A 22,657-nucleotide genomic window follows, 5' to 3' on the forward strand; every position below is an offset into this window, starting at 1 on the left:
AATGTATCTGTCAAAAAAAAACTAACCAATATATTTTCTGGGGTAAATTTTTTTAGGGTAATTTTTTTCCGACTCGTTAAGTAGGACTTTAAATAGTTATTTGCTTAACAAGTGCGGAAAGTGGTACTTTCCTTCTATTTAGTTATTCAGTATTCAGATTCACTATTCGAACGGATTGGTGGTGAAACCTAACTTCATCGGCCAATTTTGAAGGTTGACAGATGACAGAAGTTAAACTGACAGACAGCTATCTTCATGTTATAGTATTCATTAGGGATTTTTTTAATTAAAAAATAATATTTATAAATTATTACAACAATGGCTGATTACAGTAAAAAGAAAGTTCGGTGAATGTGTTGGCCGATCTCCATCGAAAAAACCATGAAATTTCCCGATTAACGTTCCATGAAGGTGAGCCGTTCTCAGTTTTAATATCTAAAATTTTATAGACATTTGCAAAATGTGGATTACTAATGGTCTAAATATAATCTCATGGCTTTATTTGGTAAATATTAAAAAACCAAGTTGTGCAAACGTTATTGCAGATCGTACATTTACGGTTTATGTTCAGTTGAATCATAAATAGGAGCAAAGCTTACCATAATATAATATGCATTACTGTCAAAGTGATGGTTCAAACTTGAACTGCTATTGCTTAAGTTTTCTGTGTTTTTGTGGTCACAACTTTGTGACCTGGTTTGTCAGTGTACTATCAAGCTCAGTCTTTAGCGGAGTAAAGTACCTAAAGTATTCAATTTATAGAGTAAATCACTTGAAAAAAAAACAGTACATACTGAGCTCTTGACCCAAGCCTTCTGTTCTTATGTCAAATTGGAATATTTTTTTGGGATGGTACATTTCTCCAAAAAGCTGTCAAATTCAATATTAAAATCCAAAGCATTGTCATCCATGCAATTGAATGCTCAAATGCAAGCATCCAGCTTGCATTGTAACCCTTGTTAGAGACAGCAAGCAATAAAGTTTAGTTGGAATTTTTCTTTCTGTGCATATAAAATATGTAAAATGGAAGATTTTTACAAAAAAGGCTTGGTTTGATGCTCACTTTAATGACAAAGTTCAGATCTGTCCTATTTTGCGCATATTCTAAAAGAATGTCTGTAAGAAGATAACCACATTTAGGAAGAAAATATGAGATCAAATTAATTCAATGTATGCTAAAACAGAGTTATTATGTAGTAATGGAAATTTTGCAAATAAAATTATTGGACTAAATTAAATAACATAAAAAAACTAAATTAAAAAACTTGCAAGATGTTTTTTTTAAATGGAAATTCAACTCATATCTCCCAAGGATCTTCAACTGGAAAAATAGTCAGTAATTTTAGTAAAATGTTAATTACTAAGTTGTGACTTATGCTGATACATGATTTTTGTTAACTTTAACATTAGAGACAAATACAAACAATCTTTGAGTGTGAATGATCATACTGCCTGATTAATGATATTCAAGATTAGTCATTTTTACAACTCAAAAAATCTCAATTTTGAATTCCCTTGTATTCAATTGTTATAGGTACATGAAGTTTTGTGGTGCAACAGTAACATAGTACAAAGTCTAATGTTAGATTATATTTTGACAGATATGTTAGTATGTATTGAAATAAAATAACAAGTATTTTCAATGTCAAGGTGTAACTTTTTGTTCAGATTTAGAATTTAAAAAGAATATTACATTTGTAGGGCATCTAAATTTAAAAGAAAATAGTTGTTTAAATTTATTTCATTAATATGATGTTCTTGAAGCTATTCATCTCTTGAGATTCATCTGATAGGGCCAAAAAATTTCTTATCAAGAAATGAACAACAATAATTAAGCTTGTTCTCCACTTGTGTCTTTTTTTGTGCTGAATTGAAACAAAAACTTACAATGAGACTGCACACACATGCAGCTGAAGAGAAGCAGCAATGCGCATGTTTTATTGGTATCAAGATTGTGATTTTTTAATTGCTGTGACATAAACTTGCCAGGGTCTTATAGGCAAACTGCTCATGCAAAAGATTAAGAAACCAAACATATTGATAATTATCAATGTCCCATATCTGAAAAATGCTTTACTCAAGTTTAACAGACAAAATAGTATTTAAAGGGGCATTTTTTCTAGAACTTGTACCTATCTATTAGGCCAATCATTGAGCTTGTCTGCTTAAAGCATATCTGATACCAATGGGCTTAAGTAATATCTGGAGATATTAAAATACATATTTAAACATGTGAATATAAAAATTTATTTTATCTAATATTTAAAATTCATCAATAATAGCTATTTATGTAACCAGTTCCAAAGAGTTGAATGTTAGGGGAAAGGTGATTAACAGGTTTTGAGTGAATATGAGTTACATAAAATAAAAGGTTTTAAATATGTTCCAGACATAGTAATTATCTCAAATTTGAAATATGAAAGTTATCTAGGCTTATGTTTCAAATTTGTTTGTGAAAGGGGTAAAATGGGTAACAAAGTTTGATAGTACCACATTATATGTACCTCTCACTTCACCCCATAGATACCATATTCACTTCCCAATCCATTGAAAGTAATTTCCCATGATATTTTTAAGGTCACAGTCACAATGTTGTTGATATGCATCTGAAAACTTAGGGTTCAAATGTAGCCACTGCACTATTAGTTAGACAATGAAATCTAATATACTAAATATTAAGCTCATCCTCATATTCACTATAAAATGTTTTTCTGCAGGATACAAATGATCTAATTCCAATTGCCTTATCACCTTTAGTGGGGAATTCTTTATTCAAGTGGGTGCACTGGTTCTTGGCATTGTTGAATACATGTAACCTGTTCATTTATTGGATTTCTGCTATGTAAATCATATCACCAACTGGCCAATCACATTTGACCACTATTGCCAACCTAATTCACAATCACTCCTCCTAGTTTTTAAATAGATTATAGTACTTACAGACTAAAAAAGTACAGACAACAGAATGATTAATCTAGGAAGACTGAAAATGATTAATTTCACTCTTAAATGAGTTAACAATATCTATGTTTTTTTTTCACACAAAAACTAATGACAAAATTTCATACAAAGATTATTATTATTCTGTCTTTTTCTTCTTCTTCGACTGCCTATCTGTAATTAACCGATGTTGGCAACCACATTTTTTTGAATTGATCTAGCAGTGTGGACAAGCTCTCCAATTGATTTAATTCTGGTGCAATGTCTGATTTTTTGAGCTCATGACATTTGTTCACTCAATCTCAATTATGTCCTCCAAAATCAATTGCTCATTTTCTTAGACTTCAATTTCTTTCTCATCAAATCTTAAAATAATACCATTTTTTAAACATAGACCATTCTTTTGGTAAGTCTAAAAATATTAATTATCAAAGTTGTTATAAGAGTTATAGAGATAAATAAATTATATCTTTGCACCAACGCTTTTTGTTCCCTTTATTAGTTCTTCTGATACAATATGACTTTGCAACTAATTTTCCTTACTTTTTACACATCCTAGAATCAATGTTAATATAAATATAAATGATACTTTAGGAATTCTCCTAAAAAGGTATCTGTACGGTAGTAAACAAATAAATGTCCTTAAACAATTATTCTTTTCGAAGACTCCGAAAGTGACGTTGTAGGGTTTATTTCATAGTTTTTAAAACAAAAATGTTAATCCATATTAAAATACTTAATTTTTAGATTTGCTGACATGGCTTCAAACAGCGATGGGACAGCTGGAAGTAATAGTAAGTAACTAATAAATATTATAAAATTTCAGTCAGAAAGAGTAAAATTGATTTTAATGATGTTCTACTTTGTATTGTCTATTTGTAGATACCCTGTCCAGAAATTTTGCTAATAGAGATTACGACCCCTACATGCCGCAATTTGAAATACCCAGCAACGAATTAAGTAATAATAGAAGAAGATGTGATCATGTAAGACATCTCAAAAGGAAATATTTTTTCTTAGCAATAATATGATCTTTTCTAAAACTGAAGGACCTCGACTATTATCGAGAGCAACACAGAGCTGTGATGAATCAACTTGAAGTTTCCAGTCAAGATTCGGCCTCATTACGCACCAAGTACACCGAACTCCTCGCCGAAAATAAACAATTAAGAGAGGAGAATCAACGTTTACTGAACGAACATAATGGCAACGCTTCAGATGCTTTATACATGTCTCATACGCAGGCTTTATCTAAATTGGAAGTGGCACAAGACGAAAACGCCAGATTGTTAAAACAATGCGAGGTTTTAGGTATTTTATAATAATTTTTTCAACAAGCTTTAAGGTTAAATTGCGTTGATGTTACAGGACAAGAACGTGGAGCAGCACAACGCGACGTGCAAGGCTTGAAGCAACAGTTGATGAAGTTGTATAAAGATTACGCTAAGTTTAGAGAGGCGCATCAAAAATTGCAGCAACAGTATGAAGATTCAGTTAATATGACGATAAAAGCTAATAAAGAAATTAAGCGATTAACTGAGGAAAGAAATGCCACTATGGAAGAGTATACACTTATTATGAGTGAAAGGTGAGTTTAATTTCAATATTAACCAAACATGTAACATGTCTAAATAGCTTTTATAAAGTTGTTTTAATTTCTTGACAAAAGACAGGGAATAAACAAACTGCTAATTTGATGTATTAACAATTTAGTTAGCAGGTTTGAATAAGGAAATTGAAGATTTGCACATGATCAAGTGTTAATGAATTCATCTGACTGTTATGTTGTTATAAACACCTTGAATTTTGGTTCAGTTTTACCTTTACAATGTTCATGTTCTTATAGGTTAAATAACGATTTTTAAATGTATTTGTGGTTTATGCCCTACAGGAAATATAAACTGCATCATGCAGGCAGGTTAGTATTTTTGTGTGTAAAATTATACTGAAAAGATGTTTCTATCTCATCTCATAAACTATAAGAGATAGAGAAAAAACTAATACCCTAGTTTTGATGTATTTTTTTGAGAGACGTTTAGTTCAATATATCCTTTAAAAATTGGTTTTTGAGTTAAGCGTAAAAAAAGAATTTTTGTTTATTTTAAAAAAACTTATTTAATTTTGTTATTTTTTATTGTAGCACGTCATTGATGTTTAATTGTTGTATTTTTATACATGTATGCAGACTAACACAATAATTAGCTATTAACTACTCCAATAAATAACAGCTATTAACTGTAAGACAAAAATGGGATTATCAAGAATTTAAAAGCAGTTTTTAATAACAATAAAAACAGCATGCACATGCACACAATTTGTTAAAAATCGAGATTGTCACGTGTGTATCCAATCTGCGTCCGTTAATGAACTGCGTATGAGAAAGAGAGTGCAATTGCTTGCAACTAAATCGCCTAGGAAAACGAGTGCAGTTTGAAAACGTCAAACTCGTCTACATTGTGAAGACACTTTTTAGGTAGTAGATTCCAGTGGCGTAGGTAAAAGTCATTGTTTTTCGAGTTATCTCGTTAATTTGTATTTTTTTAAATGGAAGAATTTTTTTTTAAAATAGACTAGGGTATCAGTTCTTTTCTACCGTGGTTTCTATATTGAAACATCGATATTTGCTGACCTTGTACAATTAGAATCATTATTAGCAGCACCAAAAAATAAGATCAGTTCACGTTTTTCTTTTCACAAACTTTGTACATGTTTCATATTTTAGTTCTAATACCTTAAATATAACCTATTTTTACAGTGAAACTCTAAAAATGAATCAAGTTTTTTATTTATATTAAAGGGACACAGTCCATAGAGAAATCGAAAAACTCAACGAGGATTTGTCCCAAGCATCCAAAAAATTAAAAATCTTGGATGCCGACAATAAAGAACTGCAGGAATCTAAAAGAGCGATGAGTTATCAGCTGGAGTCATTTAAAAGAGAAATTACCAGCGCCTTGCATGAAAGAGACAAGGTTAGCCCCAACGTTGCTCTTTTTAGAAATTTGAGTAACGTAATTTTGTTAGGCTTTGAAGGAATGCAACGATCTGCGAAAGAAATTTGGGGAATTGGGTGCGGCATCTGAAGACGGCCGTTTATTGTTGGGCGATCAGATGAAAAAGAGTAGGGGTCGTTTAATTGATAGTTTAGGTACATTGGGTGACGGTGTTGGTAGAAAGGAACATTTGAGGGAGGATTCTCGATCGATCGGTCAAAGGCAACGATTGGATAACTTGGATCAGGCCAATCAGGAGCTGGAATCTCTGAGGAAGAGTCTCGATAAAGCCCAAGCTGAGTTAGCTGAAGCGGTGAGTTTTGAACTTTGTTTTTATTAAGTATGCTGCTATAAAAAGAAACAGTAAAAAATAATGCAAATTTTAAAGTTTGTAACGTGTGTAGTGGACTTCCATGATTTGTCGACACATTATAACATTTCTAAACAAAATTTAATGAAAATAAATATAAAAAAACACGAACGGTAAAAACAGGGGTGCATTTCGCTTAGCTTTTCGTGTTTGTCTCCTTTTGGTCTGGTTTTACTTCCATTTCAACCAATGCGATGTTGCCAGTTGTTATTTTGTTGCAATTTATCCCGTGCATCTTAGTAAATAGACACAAGATGATACAAAGTTTGTTTGTGTTTTTATGGCTTCGGTTCTCTCCAGAACAATTTGCCAGCACACATTCGCGTAAGAGGCTTACAAAGTTATTTATAGGATATCAACGGGAATAAGAGAGAACAATTGCAATTTAATGCTAAAGGCAAGGATGGAGAAAAACTTCATAAATGACATCTGCCAGTGTGGGGAAACGAAAGTGACGCGATTAGACAGGTGGTCATATGATCACCTCATCGAAAGTTCGATGCGATATCATGGGATCAACTACCAAATTACGTCATATCAGCTTCAGACTGGTACATGTTACTTGTAAAGTTTTTTTCGATCTTTCTCTAGAACATTGAATTGCAATTGATATTTTTTTATCATAGTTTGGAAGCACGAAAATCGGAAAACAAAACGACGCATCTTATTACCAACGTATTTTAAGACGTACATTTCCGGATCTATGATATGTAAATTGTCTGTTAAGTTCGGTTGGCAATATTGATCCACTAATTTTATTTTTCAACCTATAAAAATAGCTATAAGTATAGCCTTAATAAAGATATCAATAAACTTTAAAGTTTCAAAGCTTTAAAGGAGAGTTGCTGATGCGCTACTTTTAAAACCAATCAGATTATTTTATTTAGTTGTAAACTGATACATGTGTATCATGTATTACAGATACAAGAAGCAGAAGTCTCAAAAGGTAGGAGAGACTGGGCTTTCTCAGAGCGCAACAAAATAGTACAGGAAAGAGAAAGTATACGTATTTTATCGGATAATATGAGGAAGGAAAGGGAGAGGGCCGTCTCAGACTTGGCCAAAGTACTGAGAGAATATGATGCAATTAAAAAACAGCGAAACGAATTGTTGAAGGAACGAAAGGTTTCGTAATCATTAATATTTTGTATCGATGGTATTTGGTAAAAAAGTGTTATTTATTAGGCTCTAGTAGAAGCGTTAGAAGCCGCTCACATAGATCGTGACAGTAGAATATCACAATCGAATATTGAAGAACAGCCCCATGCTTGCGGGCATACTGAAGTTATACAGTTAGATCTGACAAATTTCGATGAAGAGGCGTTGGAGTTTGCTGGTAATTTCAACTTTTTCCTGCCTTTTCATTGGCATGTATCTCAATTTGGTTTGTAGGTGGACGGGACTTTCCAGGAGATGGTTCAGTGTATGTGGCATCTGTCGCACCAGGTTCATCTGCTATTGGAAAATTCTTTCCGCATGATCGGATTCTTAGAGTTAACGACGTCGATTGTAGTCAAGCATCATTGCGGATGGTCACTGAAGCTATTCGATCGAGCATGCCGGCTGCGCATGTTTTGGTACGCCGGACTAGGTGTGCCCGGAATGAAATTAGATCGACAGGCGAGAAAGTTGCTAAGTGGATACATACTGCTCGACTTGCTCCTGGTTAGCTATCTCTTTTTTAATGTAGTTCAAATCGAAAACCTAATTTGTTAGGTTGCCATGGTCTGTCTTTAAAAATGGGAGTTTACATTAATCGAATAAGCGAGGGTAGTCTGGCCGCCAAGGACAAGAGTCTCACAGTTGGAGATCGAGTTATACGAATCAACGACAAGTCTATGGACGATATCGAAAGTGTACGAGAAGCTATGCAAGTTTTAAACGATGAAAACATCGACGTGATCAACATCACCACATTGAAGATGAGCTATCCGGAGTGTCCTAATGTGTTTACTCCGGTCAGGAGGAACAAAAAAGAAAATCGAAGTTCACAAGTATGTTTTGTAATTATGGTGCAATATCAATTTGTAACAATTTTTTTTAACGGTTCAGACTGACGATTGGCTGAGTCAAAGTGAATACAAATACAGTACGCAAGAGAAAAACAGCGGAGCTTGGTTAGAAAAGCTAACGACGTGGAGGCACTCTAAGGATGACAAGAAAAAACATAGAAATAGCTCACCAAATCCGATCGAGTTTGGACCTGAACAGGTAAGAGTTTGTTATTCTGTTAAGTATTTAATAAATTATCGTGCTGGAAAAGGCTTTTAGCAGTTTAAGTTCAAATTACAATTATTTTTTTAAGGATATTTTAAATTTAAAAAGAAATTAATAATACAAAAATGTTAAAGTAGTTTTTTGGAAATCTGTTGGGGGCAAGAAAAAACTGCTGCTAGTAAACGGATTAATTATAATGCTTTTAACGAACTAGAGAAACAGATTTTTTTGGCTCCATTTGAAAATTGTTTGACAACCATTAGAAAAATCAATGACGTTTTTCGGGAAAACGTAAAAAAACAACAACTAAATGATGAATCAAACAAGTTCTACATGGTTTGCCGAAATTCGATAAATTTTAAAAATACTTTCATCTTTTTTTTTTCACCGGAGAAGACTGTGTGTCATTCCGCAGCCTGCTAATTGTTCCAACCTACACGTCCTCACTGTATAGTCTGGCCTACATTTTATAACCGTTTTTGAGATACTCGACTTTTTTAGTTTTTTTTTTCAAAATTGCGTCAAAGTTTAAAAAATTCTGTATCTCTGCCATTTTTGGGGCTGCAGCGACTGCAAAAAGCTGAAAATGTTCGTCTTGAACTACTCTTTCGTCTCCTCTAAGCCACAACACGATTAAACACATAAAAAACAAAACTTCTTGATTATTTTGGAGTTTTATTAAATGAGATGGTTGCATTCAGGCGATTACGGATAGACACTCTTGTGATCAAGCGATTTCTCGGGTTATATTATATTTTAAAGCGTTATTTCCTTTTAATAGTTTTATTCAAAAAAAAGTAATTTCTGTCTCTCTCTCTAATGATTAAGATAATTCGCGACAATCTGAAAGTTTATGTTTACTTTGCATGCGCTTCTTTTCCTTCAGCAATAAGTCAATAAATTAATCTTTGTACCAGTGCAACCCATATTACAATTACTTTTTTAGTTTCAACATCATAAGGCTTCTAAAATTAGCAAAGGTTAAGAAAGCATGGAACATAGTTTACATATCCACATATTTTGATTTCAGGCTATAGCTGAGCTTGATTCAGTTTTGGACAGTTACCATCACACTAATACTATAAAACGTTCGTCGGCAGTGACTAAACGTCACTTGTCATCTACAAAAGATGAGAAAAATAACGGAGGTACATGGCCAAAGGCTCGCGCCACTGCGTGTCTTACTCCCGGTAATATAGCGGTAAATTAAATGTAAAATAATTTGTACAATTTGCTGTTTTTAGGGGGTGGAACTGTTGTAACAAGAGCAAAAGAGCGACCCCACTTGAGCATACTAGCAACGAAAGAGAATCAAGACTACTACAGGGATTCTACTGTGTTACCTTTAGTTTCACAGTCTCAGTCATCTAGTAATCGACATTCTGTATACAAGAATGGAGAGACATCGCGGCATTTTGGCATGCCTGCGGCCGATTCATTTGAGATAGTCACTCGAGTGGGTACGACAAATCGTCATAGTGTTAACATGAACTCGGATAACAGTTTAGATATGCCCGTACCCAGGTTGTACGATAATGGTCGATTAGGTGAGCTCTGCGTTACTTTGAGAGTATTTCTTCTATTCAATTTTAAATGTAATTTTCTTCAATTCAAGGCGTTAGTAAATACGGATCTGACTCGGAACGCGACATTATCCTTACGGACCGTTTTCATGACAGCGGTCCATCCCACTCGCGCGGTACAAGCCAGTTGGTAGTGCCGACTAACGCTCGACATTATCCTTACCCTACTATGAACTATTCAAGGGAGAGTTTTAATTTTGAGCCGTATCACAACCACAGCCCTTCTGTGAATGCCCTATCTCGGAAACGGGTAGAGTACATTTCGGAGTCTGATGGGACATTTCCTAGAAATCCCAGAAGTCGGTAAGATGTTGTTATTTTACAGTATATTCAAGACAATTCCAAACAGTAAGGTTTTGCTGCTCCAATTCTGCAATCATTTATTAGTTTTGTTTTTATTACAGTAATAATAATTACAATAACAATAATAATAATCATCACCGTAACAGTAAAACTAACTATTTCAAATGACAAGGTTAAATTTTCGATACAGGTTCTCCACGTAAACTAATTAAAAATATTAACACTTTTTTCCGTATAATGATACATACAAAAAATAATTTTTGGAATCCCCGCAATATAATAAAACTGTATAGAAACTAAGATAATTGCATTGATGTTTTTTGCATTAATGTTTTCGTTACAAATTGCCCTCCTCCTAAAGGACTCGAGAAATTATGGAAAACATGGAATCATGAAAATTATCGGTAATTTTAAAGCTTTCGTGGTACTTATTACCCCGACAATTTTTTGATTGATTATTTCTAAACAATTCAAATTCAACGGGATTGTCTACCATAGTGGAATTTAAGGTTCCAAATATAAACTTTTTAAAATGTATGCATTACATATTACATTTGAATATTACATCGCTAGTAAGTCTTTAATAATTTAATAGGGTACTTGAAGTCTAAAGTCTATAAATGTCTTATTGGGGCAGCTCTTACTAGTTTTTGAACACGACCGAACAACATAACGTTTAAGCAGCACATAACTTTCTAAACACAACCCACTATAAAATAAACATTTCAACTGGTTAAGGGTTTTCACTAACGTGTTTTTTGCAGTAAAATATTTCATTTTTAAAGAAATGAAGAGAAAGAAGTGTTTATTATTTTTCTGAGTAGATTTTTTTTTTGTAGACGACCCCCATTATTTATATTAATGTAAAGAAGTAGTCCATCTTCATACAGTCGAGATGTAGTGGTACAAGCAAAAAACACAGTCAATCTCCACTAAATCTTTATTTAGTAGCTAAAAGCTGCCCAACATGTTTCGAGTGTATAAACAACTCCTCAGGGGCTAAAATTCACAGATCTGTCACATTTCATGCCAGCGGACATGTGAACATGTTCGGTTTTTGTCGGATATCTCCGGATGTAATGAAAATGTTTTGAATTTTTTTTTACCAAATTGTTTAGCAATAAAATGCGCAACTTTGCCTCCATTTTAAGTCTATATCAACTATAGTTTCTGAGATAGGGGAGATAGATATAGGACGTTGTTTATATTTCAGAGAACAGCAGCGATTTCGTGTCCCCTCCAATCCTAGTGTAACGTCTAAAGTTAGCACAAGCAGTATTGAGCGAGGCAGTTCGGAAAGAGGTAGCCCGATGCCAATTTTTCACGTTGAGGTGCTCAGTAGTCCAGGCGACCATTCGTCCCAATCCAGTACTCCAAAGGATTATTGTCCCTGGGGTCATAAACCTTTACCTGGCGAACTACGACGCGTACATATAGGTTAGAGTTTCAAAAATATAACCTATTTGGAACAGTATAAGTTATAACATTTACATAGACAAGTCCAATGAACCATTGGGAATCCAGATAGCGGATACGGGTGGTATTTTTGTGTCAACAGTAGCCGAAGGAAGTTTAGCAAGTCAGGTGGGATTGCAAATAGGTGATCAACTACTTGAAGTATGCGGTATCAACATGCGAAACGCCACTTACAATTTGGCCGCTAACGTGCTAATGCAATGCGGCAATTCCATCACTTTATTAGTCCAGTACAGTCCAGAAAAATTCCGAGAAGTAGGTGCAACCAAATGCTGTGGCACAGTGTTACAAATTTTGTTGTTTAGATGACTGAAGGTGTAGCTTCTCTTTCTGGAACATCTTCAAACGAAGAGGAAGACGAGGAAGAAGAGGAGGAGGGCGAAGGCGACGCTACTCCGTGCAACTCACCGAAAGAAGTGAGGAAGACCCCTTTGCTGCAGAACAAAACTTCCCCATTAATGATTATGCAGCGTCAAAGTGTAGTTCCCAGTGTTAATGCTACAAGGTATGCTATTGCCATTGTTTCTCCATTTACTAGTTATTCAACGATCCGTGTGTTCGTTTTCTCATCCCTAAGAGGCGTCCTCACACAAAGCGTTTTTTTTATAAACGACACTATGAAATAGTAAGTCGACAAAGAAATGATGTATTCGGTCATTTTTTTATTTTTTTTTTAAAACAATGCAATCGCGAAACGAATTGACGGGTTTTAATGCGGTTTGGACTGTCATTTGGCTTGATATAATGGCTTTTTGGTGACGCAAATTACTTTGACTTCAAGGCACGGTAACTGTACTATACAGGGTGGAAAAAAAGTGCGGGCAAAAAGGTTAAATTTTCAATTTGTCCCCAATTTACCAATATATTTTTTTGGTTTTGTTGCAGTACTTAATCTCGAACTAAGTTATGGCAGCAGCCTTTTATTTGTTATTTTATGTCGTGTGTAGGTCCAATATTATCTGTTACATAAATTGAAAAATCAAAGAAAGAAAGAAACATAAATCATGACCTTTTTCTTTATTTAATGTTTTTCCACCAATCTATATTTTGATAAAATTTGGTTAGTTAGATTTTATATAAGGACCAGTTCGTAATCGTAGCGCTGCTTTGCGCTACGTTTCTAAGTCCGATGGAGATTTACTATTTTATGCAATATCAATATCTCATTTGCACGAATATTATGGTATTTATTTTAAATAAGGACTTTTTCGGAAGTGTTTTTATCTGTTAAATTCAAAGTTACTAATGAAAATATTTTAGGATAAAATAAAAGTTTTGTTAAAAGGCTTACTTAAAATTTAGCAATGAATGGGTTATTAAGTGGCACTGAATAAAAACCCCAAAATATTTAAAAACGTCGAAAAAACACGTGTATCTGCAACTTTTCTCATCCATATTAACTACAGCGCGGAAATCGGCCTCAAAGTCAAAGTTGCATGCGTTTTTCAATGCCTGGTATTGTAATTTTTTATTTCAATCTTCTATTTTTCTTCAAAAGACATCACATCATGTTAATTTGTGTTTTCAGAGTATCAGTAGAGGAACCCAGGTACCTGTGCATTGAAACTTCAAAGACTTCCAATTTGGGAATATCTTTGGTGGGAGGAAACGCAGCCGGGATATTTATTCACTCGGTGCAGTCCGATTCGTTGGCGTATCACGCGGGTTTACGAACAGGAGATCAAATTTTAGAGTATAACGGTACTGATTTGAGGTCGGCCACTGCCGAAGAAGCAGCCTATGAACTTGCTCGTCCTGCTGATAAAGTGACCGTTTTGGCTCATTATAGAATTGACAGTGAGTGCTCGATTTTTAGGAGCCTGTTAAGTGTTCTTGTACTGTTATTTCTACTTTACAGAATATAAGGAGATTAAAGACAGTCCTGGAGATAGTTTATACGTGCGCTGCTGTTTCGATCGTAGCGGAAATGAGTTGACCGACCCACCACAATTGTCTTTTACCAAGGATGACGTCTTGTATGTGGACAATACGATGTTCAATGGTGTACCAGGTCAGTGGCGTGCTTGGAGACTGGATAATGAAGGTCATCGGCAACAGTGCGGTGTTATTCCTAGCAAATATAAAGTAAGTTTAAATAATTTTTGAGAACATTGTTTTGTTAGATGTTCAGTTTATGTTAATTTACTGATGAGAATTATTCTAGTCTAGTACATGCCTGTTGCTTAATTGCAGGTTGAGGAGGAGATGCTTTTACGTCGTGGTGGAGGTGACGCCTCTGAAAGTCGAACAACAGCCACAGCTCGACGTAGTTTCTTCAAACGGAAAAAACATCAAAGGGGAAATAGCAGTTCGTCAGGGTTAGGCTCATCCAGTTCTCGTGACTCAAGGGAATTAGCTAGTTTTTGCAACCTATCGCCTGGATGGTACTCCGATAGTGGTAAGAACAATTTATTCCATTTGAGGAATTTAACGAAATTTAGATACACAGTAAAAAGTTGCCTTAATAGTTGCAAAATATGAGTATAGTAGTAAATTACCAAATCACACACATTTCTTGCTTTATCAAAGTATATTATATGGAGATCATCGTGTAGTGCATTGTTTATACAGTTTTAAAGTTTCAAGTATAAATTCCGGTTCCTCTAGAATATCATCTGCAATAGCAAATACTACTGAAAGTACTACTTCTAATACTAACAATAATTCAACTGACTCCTAATCATTCTCATCATCGACTTCACTTTCACGCTGAAAGTTTATTAAAAACGACATAACGCGAAGTAACACCTCATCAATAGTACCACTATAATCTAAATCAAGTATACCACACACAGCAACTAAATCTGACCACTGAACAATTTTTCTAACGCGGTTTAATACTAAATCATATAGGAGTTTTTGTCAAACAGAAAACCAGGAAATTGCCTTAAAAGCTCGTCTTTGTTTCCTCAGTACCAAAGCAAATATTACGCATAACTTTTAAGGTTTTGTTTTTGTCCGGTTCTCGCACATACTCTGTCACTCGTCTGCGTCTCAGGAAACTGCTTCTTCGTCTTAAACTTCAAACCAGGGTTTGGTCTTTAAACTGTCTCGTCTTTTGACACTCGTCTCATGTACCATTGGACTTCTATCCTTGGCTTTTAATCCTTAATCTCCGTTAATCTTTGACTCTCGATCCTTCACCCTCGATCTTGATTCTCGATCCCAATTGAGCCTCCAAAATGTAGGGTTTACTTTAATGTGACGTGGAAAAGGTGGAATTTGGTATCACTAAAACCCCAATGGAAGGTATCGAAGGTATTTAATAGGAACGTGGAATTAGAAAATGACGACACTTTCGGTACTATTGACAATTGACTGGTTCTTCTGTCTGGTTTTTGTTTATTGTCCGTCTCCACAAAACACTCAAGGTTAAGAAATGCAGGTTTAATGTTATAAAAGTGAAACACAAAAACTATCTCAGTGCCATCTAGTGTCGAACAAGTTTGAATTAAAAAAATGATTTTTCAAAAAGCTTACCCTACTTGCTTCTATTTGTTTAAAAAACATTCCTAAATCCTGGTTTTTGTTTAATTTGATTTTTCTTTATTTTGAATACTAAACACAAACAGACACTCCGACACAACACAAAACTTTAAAAAACCTTATTTTTGTCAACTTTCAACTTCAATTGCGACGTTGCTAGGCAATGAGTAAATCTGACAACGCAGAGTTTCAGCGGGCCGTGTAATATCAGAAACAAAGTGGCCATAGGCGAGTAATTCAGATTTGGCTGGAATAAAACTAAATCCCACATCAGTTAAAGTCGATTTAAGCAAAAATATAATAGACATTTTATTTCAGGGTCTTTACATGAAGATTTATCACAAATGTCCTATGAACGCGTCGAGCGGTTGCAGTATCCCGAGTTTCGTCCAGTGCTCGTTCTAGGGCCGCTGGCCGAATGCGTGGCTGATAAACTAGTAACTGACTTTCCTGAGAAATTCCAAAGACCTGTGACTGATACTAGAAGGTGTAATCAGACTCAGCTTGATAGGTTTGTAGTAGTTTTTTCGTTTTGTCTAAAAGTTTGTTTTGGTTCAATTTACTTTTACTTAATTGTAAATTTTTGGAACTGTATTTGAAAAAGTAAAGTAAAGTTTGGTTCTACAGAGAGCTAGAGGACGGTCTAATAATCGAATACCGACGTCGAGGTTCCTGTTTCGAATGCATAACAGTGCAAGCCGTTAAAGCAGTAGCGAACGCACAGTTGCATTGCATGATGGACTGTTCAATTGCTAGCGTGCAACGCCTGAGACGATTGCAAATTAATCCCATGGTGCTTTTGATCAAGTTTAAGAGCACCAAACAAATTAAGGAAGTTAAGGACGCTAGGTAAAAAGATTACAGTGTAAAAACTATCGTTATGTTTAGAGTTGGTCCAAGATAATTTTCTTCACAAAGAATGAGCGAAAAACGATAAATTATCGAGAATTTTTGTTACAAATTGTTGCAGAATTTTGAATTTTTTCTTCGTTAATTCTCAGTAATTTACCGAGATTATTCTCTTACGCTTCTTTTTATTTGTCAGCTGAATAAAGATTTGCTTTTAACCACCAAACATTAAATCTGGAAGCATTGTCTTCAAATTTAATTTACACACATAAATTTTAAACAGCATATTATTTTGTGGAATACATTTTTATTAACGAGAAATATTAAGGGTCGGTACTTTTCCCTCCAGATAAACTTATTCTTAGGATAGAAATGGAGAAATTGACCAACATCAGTAGCGTCTGATTTCACGATTTCTGTAGAAATTTTCTTTGAAATAAAATTATTCTGAAGTGAAAGTACATTTAAACGAAAGAAACTTATCTATTAAACATCTAATCTTCAGCATGGCTAAATCGTTGATTGACAAAATATGTTGATTAAAATTTTATGTAGATTCAATCAATCAATTCAATTCAGGCAGTGGAATTTTGGACGAGTGATCTTGCCATTTTAAACTCACGCTAAACCTTTACAATCCGAAAAAAATGACTAATTTCCATGTGGAAGTGCTTGAAAATTAGATTCAAATCAACGTTGCCAAAACCAAAACTCTTGATTCAGTCATACCGCCATCGTCGAAAAGCTCAAGAAGCTTTTATTTTGTGTGGTTGAAAAACTCTGGACCACTTTGACGAACTTCACGAGCCTGACAGCTGCCAAAACTCATTAAACAGTCCCGTGAAACTGTAAAATCTCAAATAGTCGCGTCTCTTTGATGAATCACGCCGCAAATTGTTATTCGTAACTCTGTGCAGTTAAATGACAGTTTAAAACGTAAAATTTGACCATTGTATTTATAGTTCTATGGGGCGACAGTTATGACGTCAAGTGACGTAAGCATCAAAGTGTTCTTTAATGTCAGAACTGACAAAATTGGTTTCATGTCAATGGTGAGATAGTTTTGACAGTTGTCGCGTGACGCAAGCAAAGTATTAAAGTATTCCTTAACGTCCCTGCTGTCAAATTTGGCTCCATGGACCTTTAAACACAATTTCCAGTGTAATTCTTCAAATTAGCAACTATTTCTAATTTCATAGTTTCAGGACACTTTCGACAGTTATGACAACTATCACGTGACGTAACAAAGGTATAAAAGTGTTCCTTAACGGCAGAACTGTCAAAACTGTCTCCATGGAGTTGTAAACCACATCTACTTTGCATTTTTTAATTTCCAAATATTAGTCCAAAATCCATTGCCTGAATTGTTACTTTTGATGTAATAATCTCTTGAATTGTCCTAAAATTTCTTGGCATTTTCTCTAAATAGTAAATAAATTATTGTGAATTTTCCAGCTCTAGTTGTGATAGTAAAATTAATGCATTTGCAGGTATAGTTTAGATAAATTGTCGGGTAAGGCGGCCAAAGAAATGTTCGAGCACGGACACAAGTTGGAAGCTGAATATCGACATTTAGTTACTGCGGTGGTTTCGGCCGGAGCCAATGTTGCGCACGTTTGTGCTCAAGTTAAAGCCGCAGTAGAGGCGGAACATCGAAAAAGTCAATGGGTTCCTGTTGGTACCGGTCATTAAAGTAGTTTAAACAAAATTTCACTGCTAATTAACGTTTATCAAGCTTCCATAAACTGTCGAGGAGGGTAAGTGACACTTTTTGTGAAACCGTTTATATTTTATGGTTTTTAATGAACACAAGTCTGGTTAAATGGTAATCAAGCTGCCTAACTACAAAAGATATTTACACTGAAATACTATAAGGTTTTAAAAAAATTTGCTACAAATATACAGTTTTTAGATGTGTATTTATACTAACATTAAGCATAAGATCACTTTTTTAATAATTGGTTAAAACTGCAAATTTGTTAATAATGTTTGTCTACCAGGGCATGGTGCCCCTTATAAGCAGGGTTCAAAAAACATTTAGAAAATATTCGCACAAACTTTTTAAAAGCTATTACATATCAGATTAATTTTACAAAAAGTTGAATTGTGTACTGCAACCGGTTACAAAAAAGTACGAAGTTGAATCAATTTGATTTAAGACCAATCAATTTTTTAAATAATTTCCGTCATTCTGGATTCAAACACAATTTGTTTTAAATAGCTCTCGGACTGTTTCTGTTTCAATGACGAGCAATCCATCAGGTTTTTTTATGAAGCAAATTTTAATTATTGTGGCTTAAGTAGTGAAGTGATTTCGTGCGAACACTAAAGCTGGAATTCCACATTGACTTATTGCTAAGCATTGATTACCCGCAAATTTTTGTCTGCTGTTTAACTGGCGGGATAGACGGTTTTACTTTTCGACACTAACCCACACTTTACGTCTAAAAAAATTGGATTAAAAGAGTAAAATTAAAGTTAAAACCTTACTAACTTAGCCCTATTTTACTCGTCATTTAAATCTGTTTCTATTAACAAAAAGAACAGTCATATTGGTTTCTTCGAAATTTGTCTGCTTACAGCAGAAAAATGGCTTTTACTTGCGACCAATGAGCAAGGAGTACAAACATATTTTTTGTTAAATCAGCCACATTTAGAAATTTATCTTCGTTTTCTTGCCATCAGAAAAAAATCCGATCAGTTCTTGGAATTACTTCCTTGTTTAAAAACGTTTTTAAAGGGAAAAACTTTGCGCACTAAATTATTATTACCCCCATACAAAGGACTGTCAGAAGGTTTAGAACAATAGGGAAATTTATAAAAAAATACGATGATGCAACAATGCAATAGACAGTTACTTTGTTTTGAATGTGACAATTTTATAAGAAATATTCTCTTCTTCCGCTGTGTTTCTTAAGTTTCCTTAAGCTTTAGTACTGCAGACATATCATTAGATAAAACTATAGACCGATACACTAATTTTCAGATTTTCTGGAAAATTACCGGAAACTTTCTGAAAAATGTTGTATACATAACCTCAACACTTTTCAAAATAATATGAATTTTTAAACAAATATTTCTAATTTTATCCCTTCTGGACAACACATTCCCGGTATAAAAGCTTTAATCTTTCGGTAGCGTGACATTTCTACTATACCTATATGGTATACAGGGTGATGAAAAGACAATTTTAAGGTTTGGTTTTCACAAATTGGTATATTGAACCACCCTGTAACTGTCAAATAACAGAGTTATGGGCTAAAAACTGTCAAAATCAAACAACTCAGTTTTAACAGTAAATAACTCAGTTATTCGACGTTTTAGGTAAAAACGCTATACAGGGTGGTGAATAGAGAATTTCAAGGGCTACAAATTGGTATATCGAACCACCCTATAATGGTCAAAATAACCGAGTTATTGACAATACAATGGAGTAGTTTAGAGGGTAATTCAATGAATTTTTAACATCCTTGTAACTTGTTTAATTTTCATTTTATAAAAAAAATACCAAATATGAATCTTATAGATATTTGCATATACTTTATTCCTAGATAATCCATCAGTATACTGGTTGTGCCAAATTTGAGCAACAAATCAAACTTATAATTTTTTATTCGATTTTTGAAATCTACGTCAAATTCTAGGCCTACTTGATGTAAAATGTTTGTATCGATATTCAATTGTTGTCAGCCTTACTTTGACCACCCTCCTCAAAAGCAGAAATTTTGGTGCACTTTTCCAGAAAATCGTCCATAACTCGCTTATTTGAAACACCCTGTATAAACACACCGTCTAACAAAAGAAAGCTAATGAACGGGGCTATCACGTGACGCTGAGCAGTCACGGCTAAGTTGCCCCGTTTAGCCGCTAGAGTGCATCAAAGTTGACTCGTTTTTTATTTTCAAAATTAACCTCGACTGCTTAAATACCTTCAAATTAATTCAACAAGTTACCCAAACTTTTATCTTCTCTTAACTTAAATTTAAATTATACCAAAAAATGTAATACATATCATAAACTACCGTATGTTTATCAAATAATGTCAACACTGTCAACCAGTTAACTTCTGCTCTTCCGTATGGCCAATAGATTTTTAACCATGACGTCACGGCTCAATCATACGTGTGACGTACATAGGGACATGTCAATTTAATAACGTGCGCAAAAATCTAGATTTAAGATGCCCTATGCAGTATTGCCAAACCAAAAGCTATCAATAATAAATTATTGAATAGTTTATTTTAATTGTTGTTTTAGATTAGGGTATTTTGGGGAACAATTCAGTTAAAAATAAACATTTAGTATTGATAAACATGCAATATGCAACCCACTCATAAGCAATCATACAGGACATATTAATTTTTTTTAACCGTTTTTTGAGTAAAAAAGATAAATATAAGTGTCATTCTGAATACTAATGATTGGCTAAAAGTTATCTTCTTTTAATAATTATTATTATTTAATTAACTGAACAAGCTTAACGAAACGTTGGTGCAATCGGCGATTAGTGAATAAGCCCATTGTATATTACTAATGGCGTTTTTGATTGGAAAGTTTAGTGCAAAACTAATATATCTGTATCTTTTTCTATCAAATGTCCTTGAAACAGTATGGCAAACACTGGTTTTGCCGCCATAAATAGAATGACGCGACAGCTTATAGAGAGATGAAGTGCGAAAGAAAACGTTTACCTAAACGTGAAGTTTGACAGATGCGCAGTTAAAATTTCTGCACGCTTGCGGCTTTCTACGGGAACGGTTAACGTACCTTGCGTGATTTGACTGTCAGTACTGTCATTTAGATAGGCAATCCGCGGCAATTTATCTATTCTAGTGTTGGTAACATTGTAGTATGGAAGTAATGGGTTCTTTTGAAATTATTTTTTAGTGTTCGTAAGTTGTCTCAAAAAAGTGTTTTTTCTATATTATTTACTTTTACATTTTGGGTACACAGGTCTCTCTTGCGTTCACTTAACTAACACACACGTTACTTCAACTGTCGTTTTACATCAAGCAGAAATTTACACAAACGTGTAATACTTAACGTTAACGTAAAACCGCCACGTTTACGTTCTTACTCACTTCATCTCTCTAAATATCTAATCTCCTTAACGTAAACGTTATGTATCTCGAACAATAAATTAAATAAAATGATGCCTTCCATGGTGCACACTTCCGCTAATAATTCGGATATTGTTGAATCTGATATTTACAATTTATAGTGACGTATTGGTAGTTTTTAATAGGTTTACATAATTACTATAAATTATAATAAGTGAATCTCAATTTTTGAAACCACAATAATATTACCACATTATTCCCGGAGCACTTTTTTGTTAACAATAATTAATAACGCCGAAACTACACATAGTCGATACAATATTGTGTCAACAATTTTGCAAATATGTATTTAGTAAACACTGTTAATTCTAGCTTTTTAAGCACTAACTGTAAGGAAATGTGGTGGTTGTACGTACTCTTATTCTGTGATTATTTTTAATACTTCTCAAATTGTTTATTTCTTATGAAGATTATAAAACATATTTATATAATTAATTGTTTTTTTTTTGTTACATCTCCTCCATTTTCAGACAAGTTTTTATTTGCATTTAAAAAGAATTGTTATTGTTTTGGTCCAAAGGTTTTGTCCAGTCCAAATGTGTGAAGATGGTTCACTTGGCTAATTGTCTAGAAACTTCAAGAGAAGAAGGGCAGAATAAATGTGTTTAAATGATTAAGCTGACTAGAAGTCACGAACCTTGTTGGACAGGGTTCAAAGACTTGTCTGCGTCTGTATTACAGGTGCAATAAAAACTGCCCCAACAAGGGCACTGGAGCGGCTATGTGGGCTCGAGCCGCTGCACCTGTTTATACAAAAAGAAGCCGCCAGGGCAGCCCACAGACTGGCAGGTCTCAATATGCTGATTACAGACTCAGCTGAATCGTGGGGTCATCTCGGGGGCTGGGGAGAGGCGTTGAGGGAGTGCCCGGAACTGTTAAGCAGGATCGGGTGCCTCCGACGCTTCTGTCAAGCGGATCTGTAAATTTTGTAGTGCCCGAGAGGGAGGATTGGGAATTCTCTCAAAACTCTATCCTCCCGTCGCATGGAGACGTGTGGTTTACAGATGAATCCAAAACCGTGACGGGGGCAGGGGGCATTGTAGACCGTATCTTCTGGCAAAGATCCGATATTGCTTGGGAGGAGGCCGGAGGCATGCAGCAGTCGCGATGTTTCATGGGCTTCTTTCCAAGAAACAAGTCGAAGTCCCTGATGGAATTATCCAGAAAGGACCTCAGATGTGTGACAGGACTTCTCACGAGTCCCTGTCAGATGAGAAGACACATGCACATTCTGGGTCTGTCACAGGATCTGGTGTCGCTTGTGTCTGGAAGACTTTCATTCAAAGACGAACTGATAAAAGAAGTGCAAAGGAATGCGTT

The 22,657-nt window shown here is 34.6% G+C and overlaps 1 protein-coding gene across 1 annotated transcript; it reads left to right on the top strand.

Annotated features, from left to right (window-relative positions):
• The first annotated feature begins 232 nt into the window (after positions 1–232).
• Dlg5 (MAGUK family member discs large 5) lies at positions 233–21,768 on the top strand. Its single transcript, XM_081982496.1, has 24 exons — positions 233–411; positions 3,688–3,734; positions 3,823–3,926; positions 3,990–4,251; positions 4,309–4,528; positions 5,738–5,912; positions 5,965–6,246; positions 7,225–7,428; positions 7,489–7,639; positions 7,696–7,968; positions 8,020–8,297; positions 8,356–8,514; positions 9,551–9,710; positions 9,765–10,067; positions 10,136–10,406; positions 11,620–11,843; positions 11,902–12,137; positions 12,188–12,387; positions 13,411–13,679; positions 13,741–13,967; positions 14,076–14,280; positions 15,687–15,879; positions 15,996–16,217; positions 17,708–21,768. The coding sequence occupies exons 2-24, from the start codon at positions 3,698–3,700 to the stop codon at positions 17,907–17,909; spliced, it is 4,857 nt and encodes a 1,618-aa protein (XP_081838622.1). The 5' UTR covers positions 233–411; positions 3,688–3,697; the 3' UTR covers positions 17,910–21,768.
• Positions 21,769–22,657: the final 889 nt, after the last annotated feature.

The sequence above is a fragment of the Ips typographus genome, linkage group LG1 (assembly GCF_016097725.1).
Source record: "Ips typographus isolate SLU linkage group LG1, UJ_Ityp_2.0, whole genome shotgun sequence".
NCBI classification, from domain to species: Eukaryota; Metazoa; Arthropoda; class Insecta; order Coleoptera; family Curculionidae; genus Ips; species Ips typographus.

Excerpts from the sequence above, each read along its gene's own strand:
- Dlg5 (XM_081982496.1), top strand. The coding sequence starts at position 3,698 with ATGGCTTCAAACAGCGATGGGACAGCTGGAAGTAATA. Across the intron at positions 5,913-5,964 it reads CCTTGCATGAAAGAGACAAG|GCTTTGAAGGAATGCAACGA; the intron begins GTTAGCCCCAAC and ends TAATTTTGTTAG. Across the intron at positions 7,429-7,488 it reads AATTGTTGAAGGAACGAAAG|GCTCTAGTAGAAGCGTTAGA; the intron begins GTTTCGTAATCA and ends GTTATTTATTAG.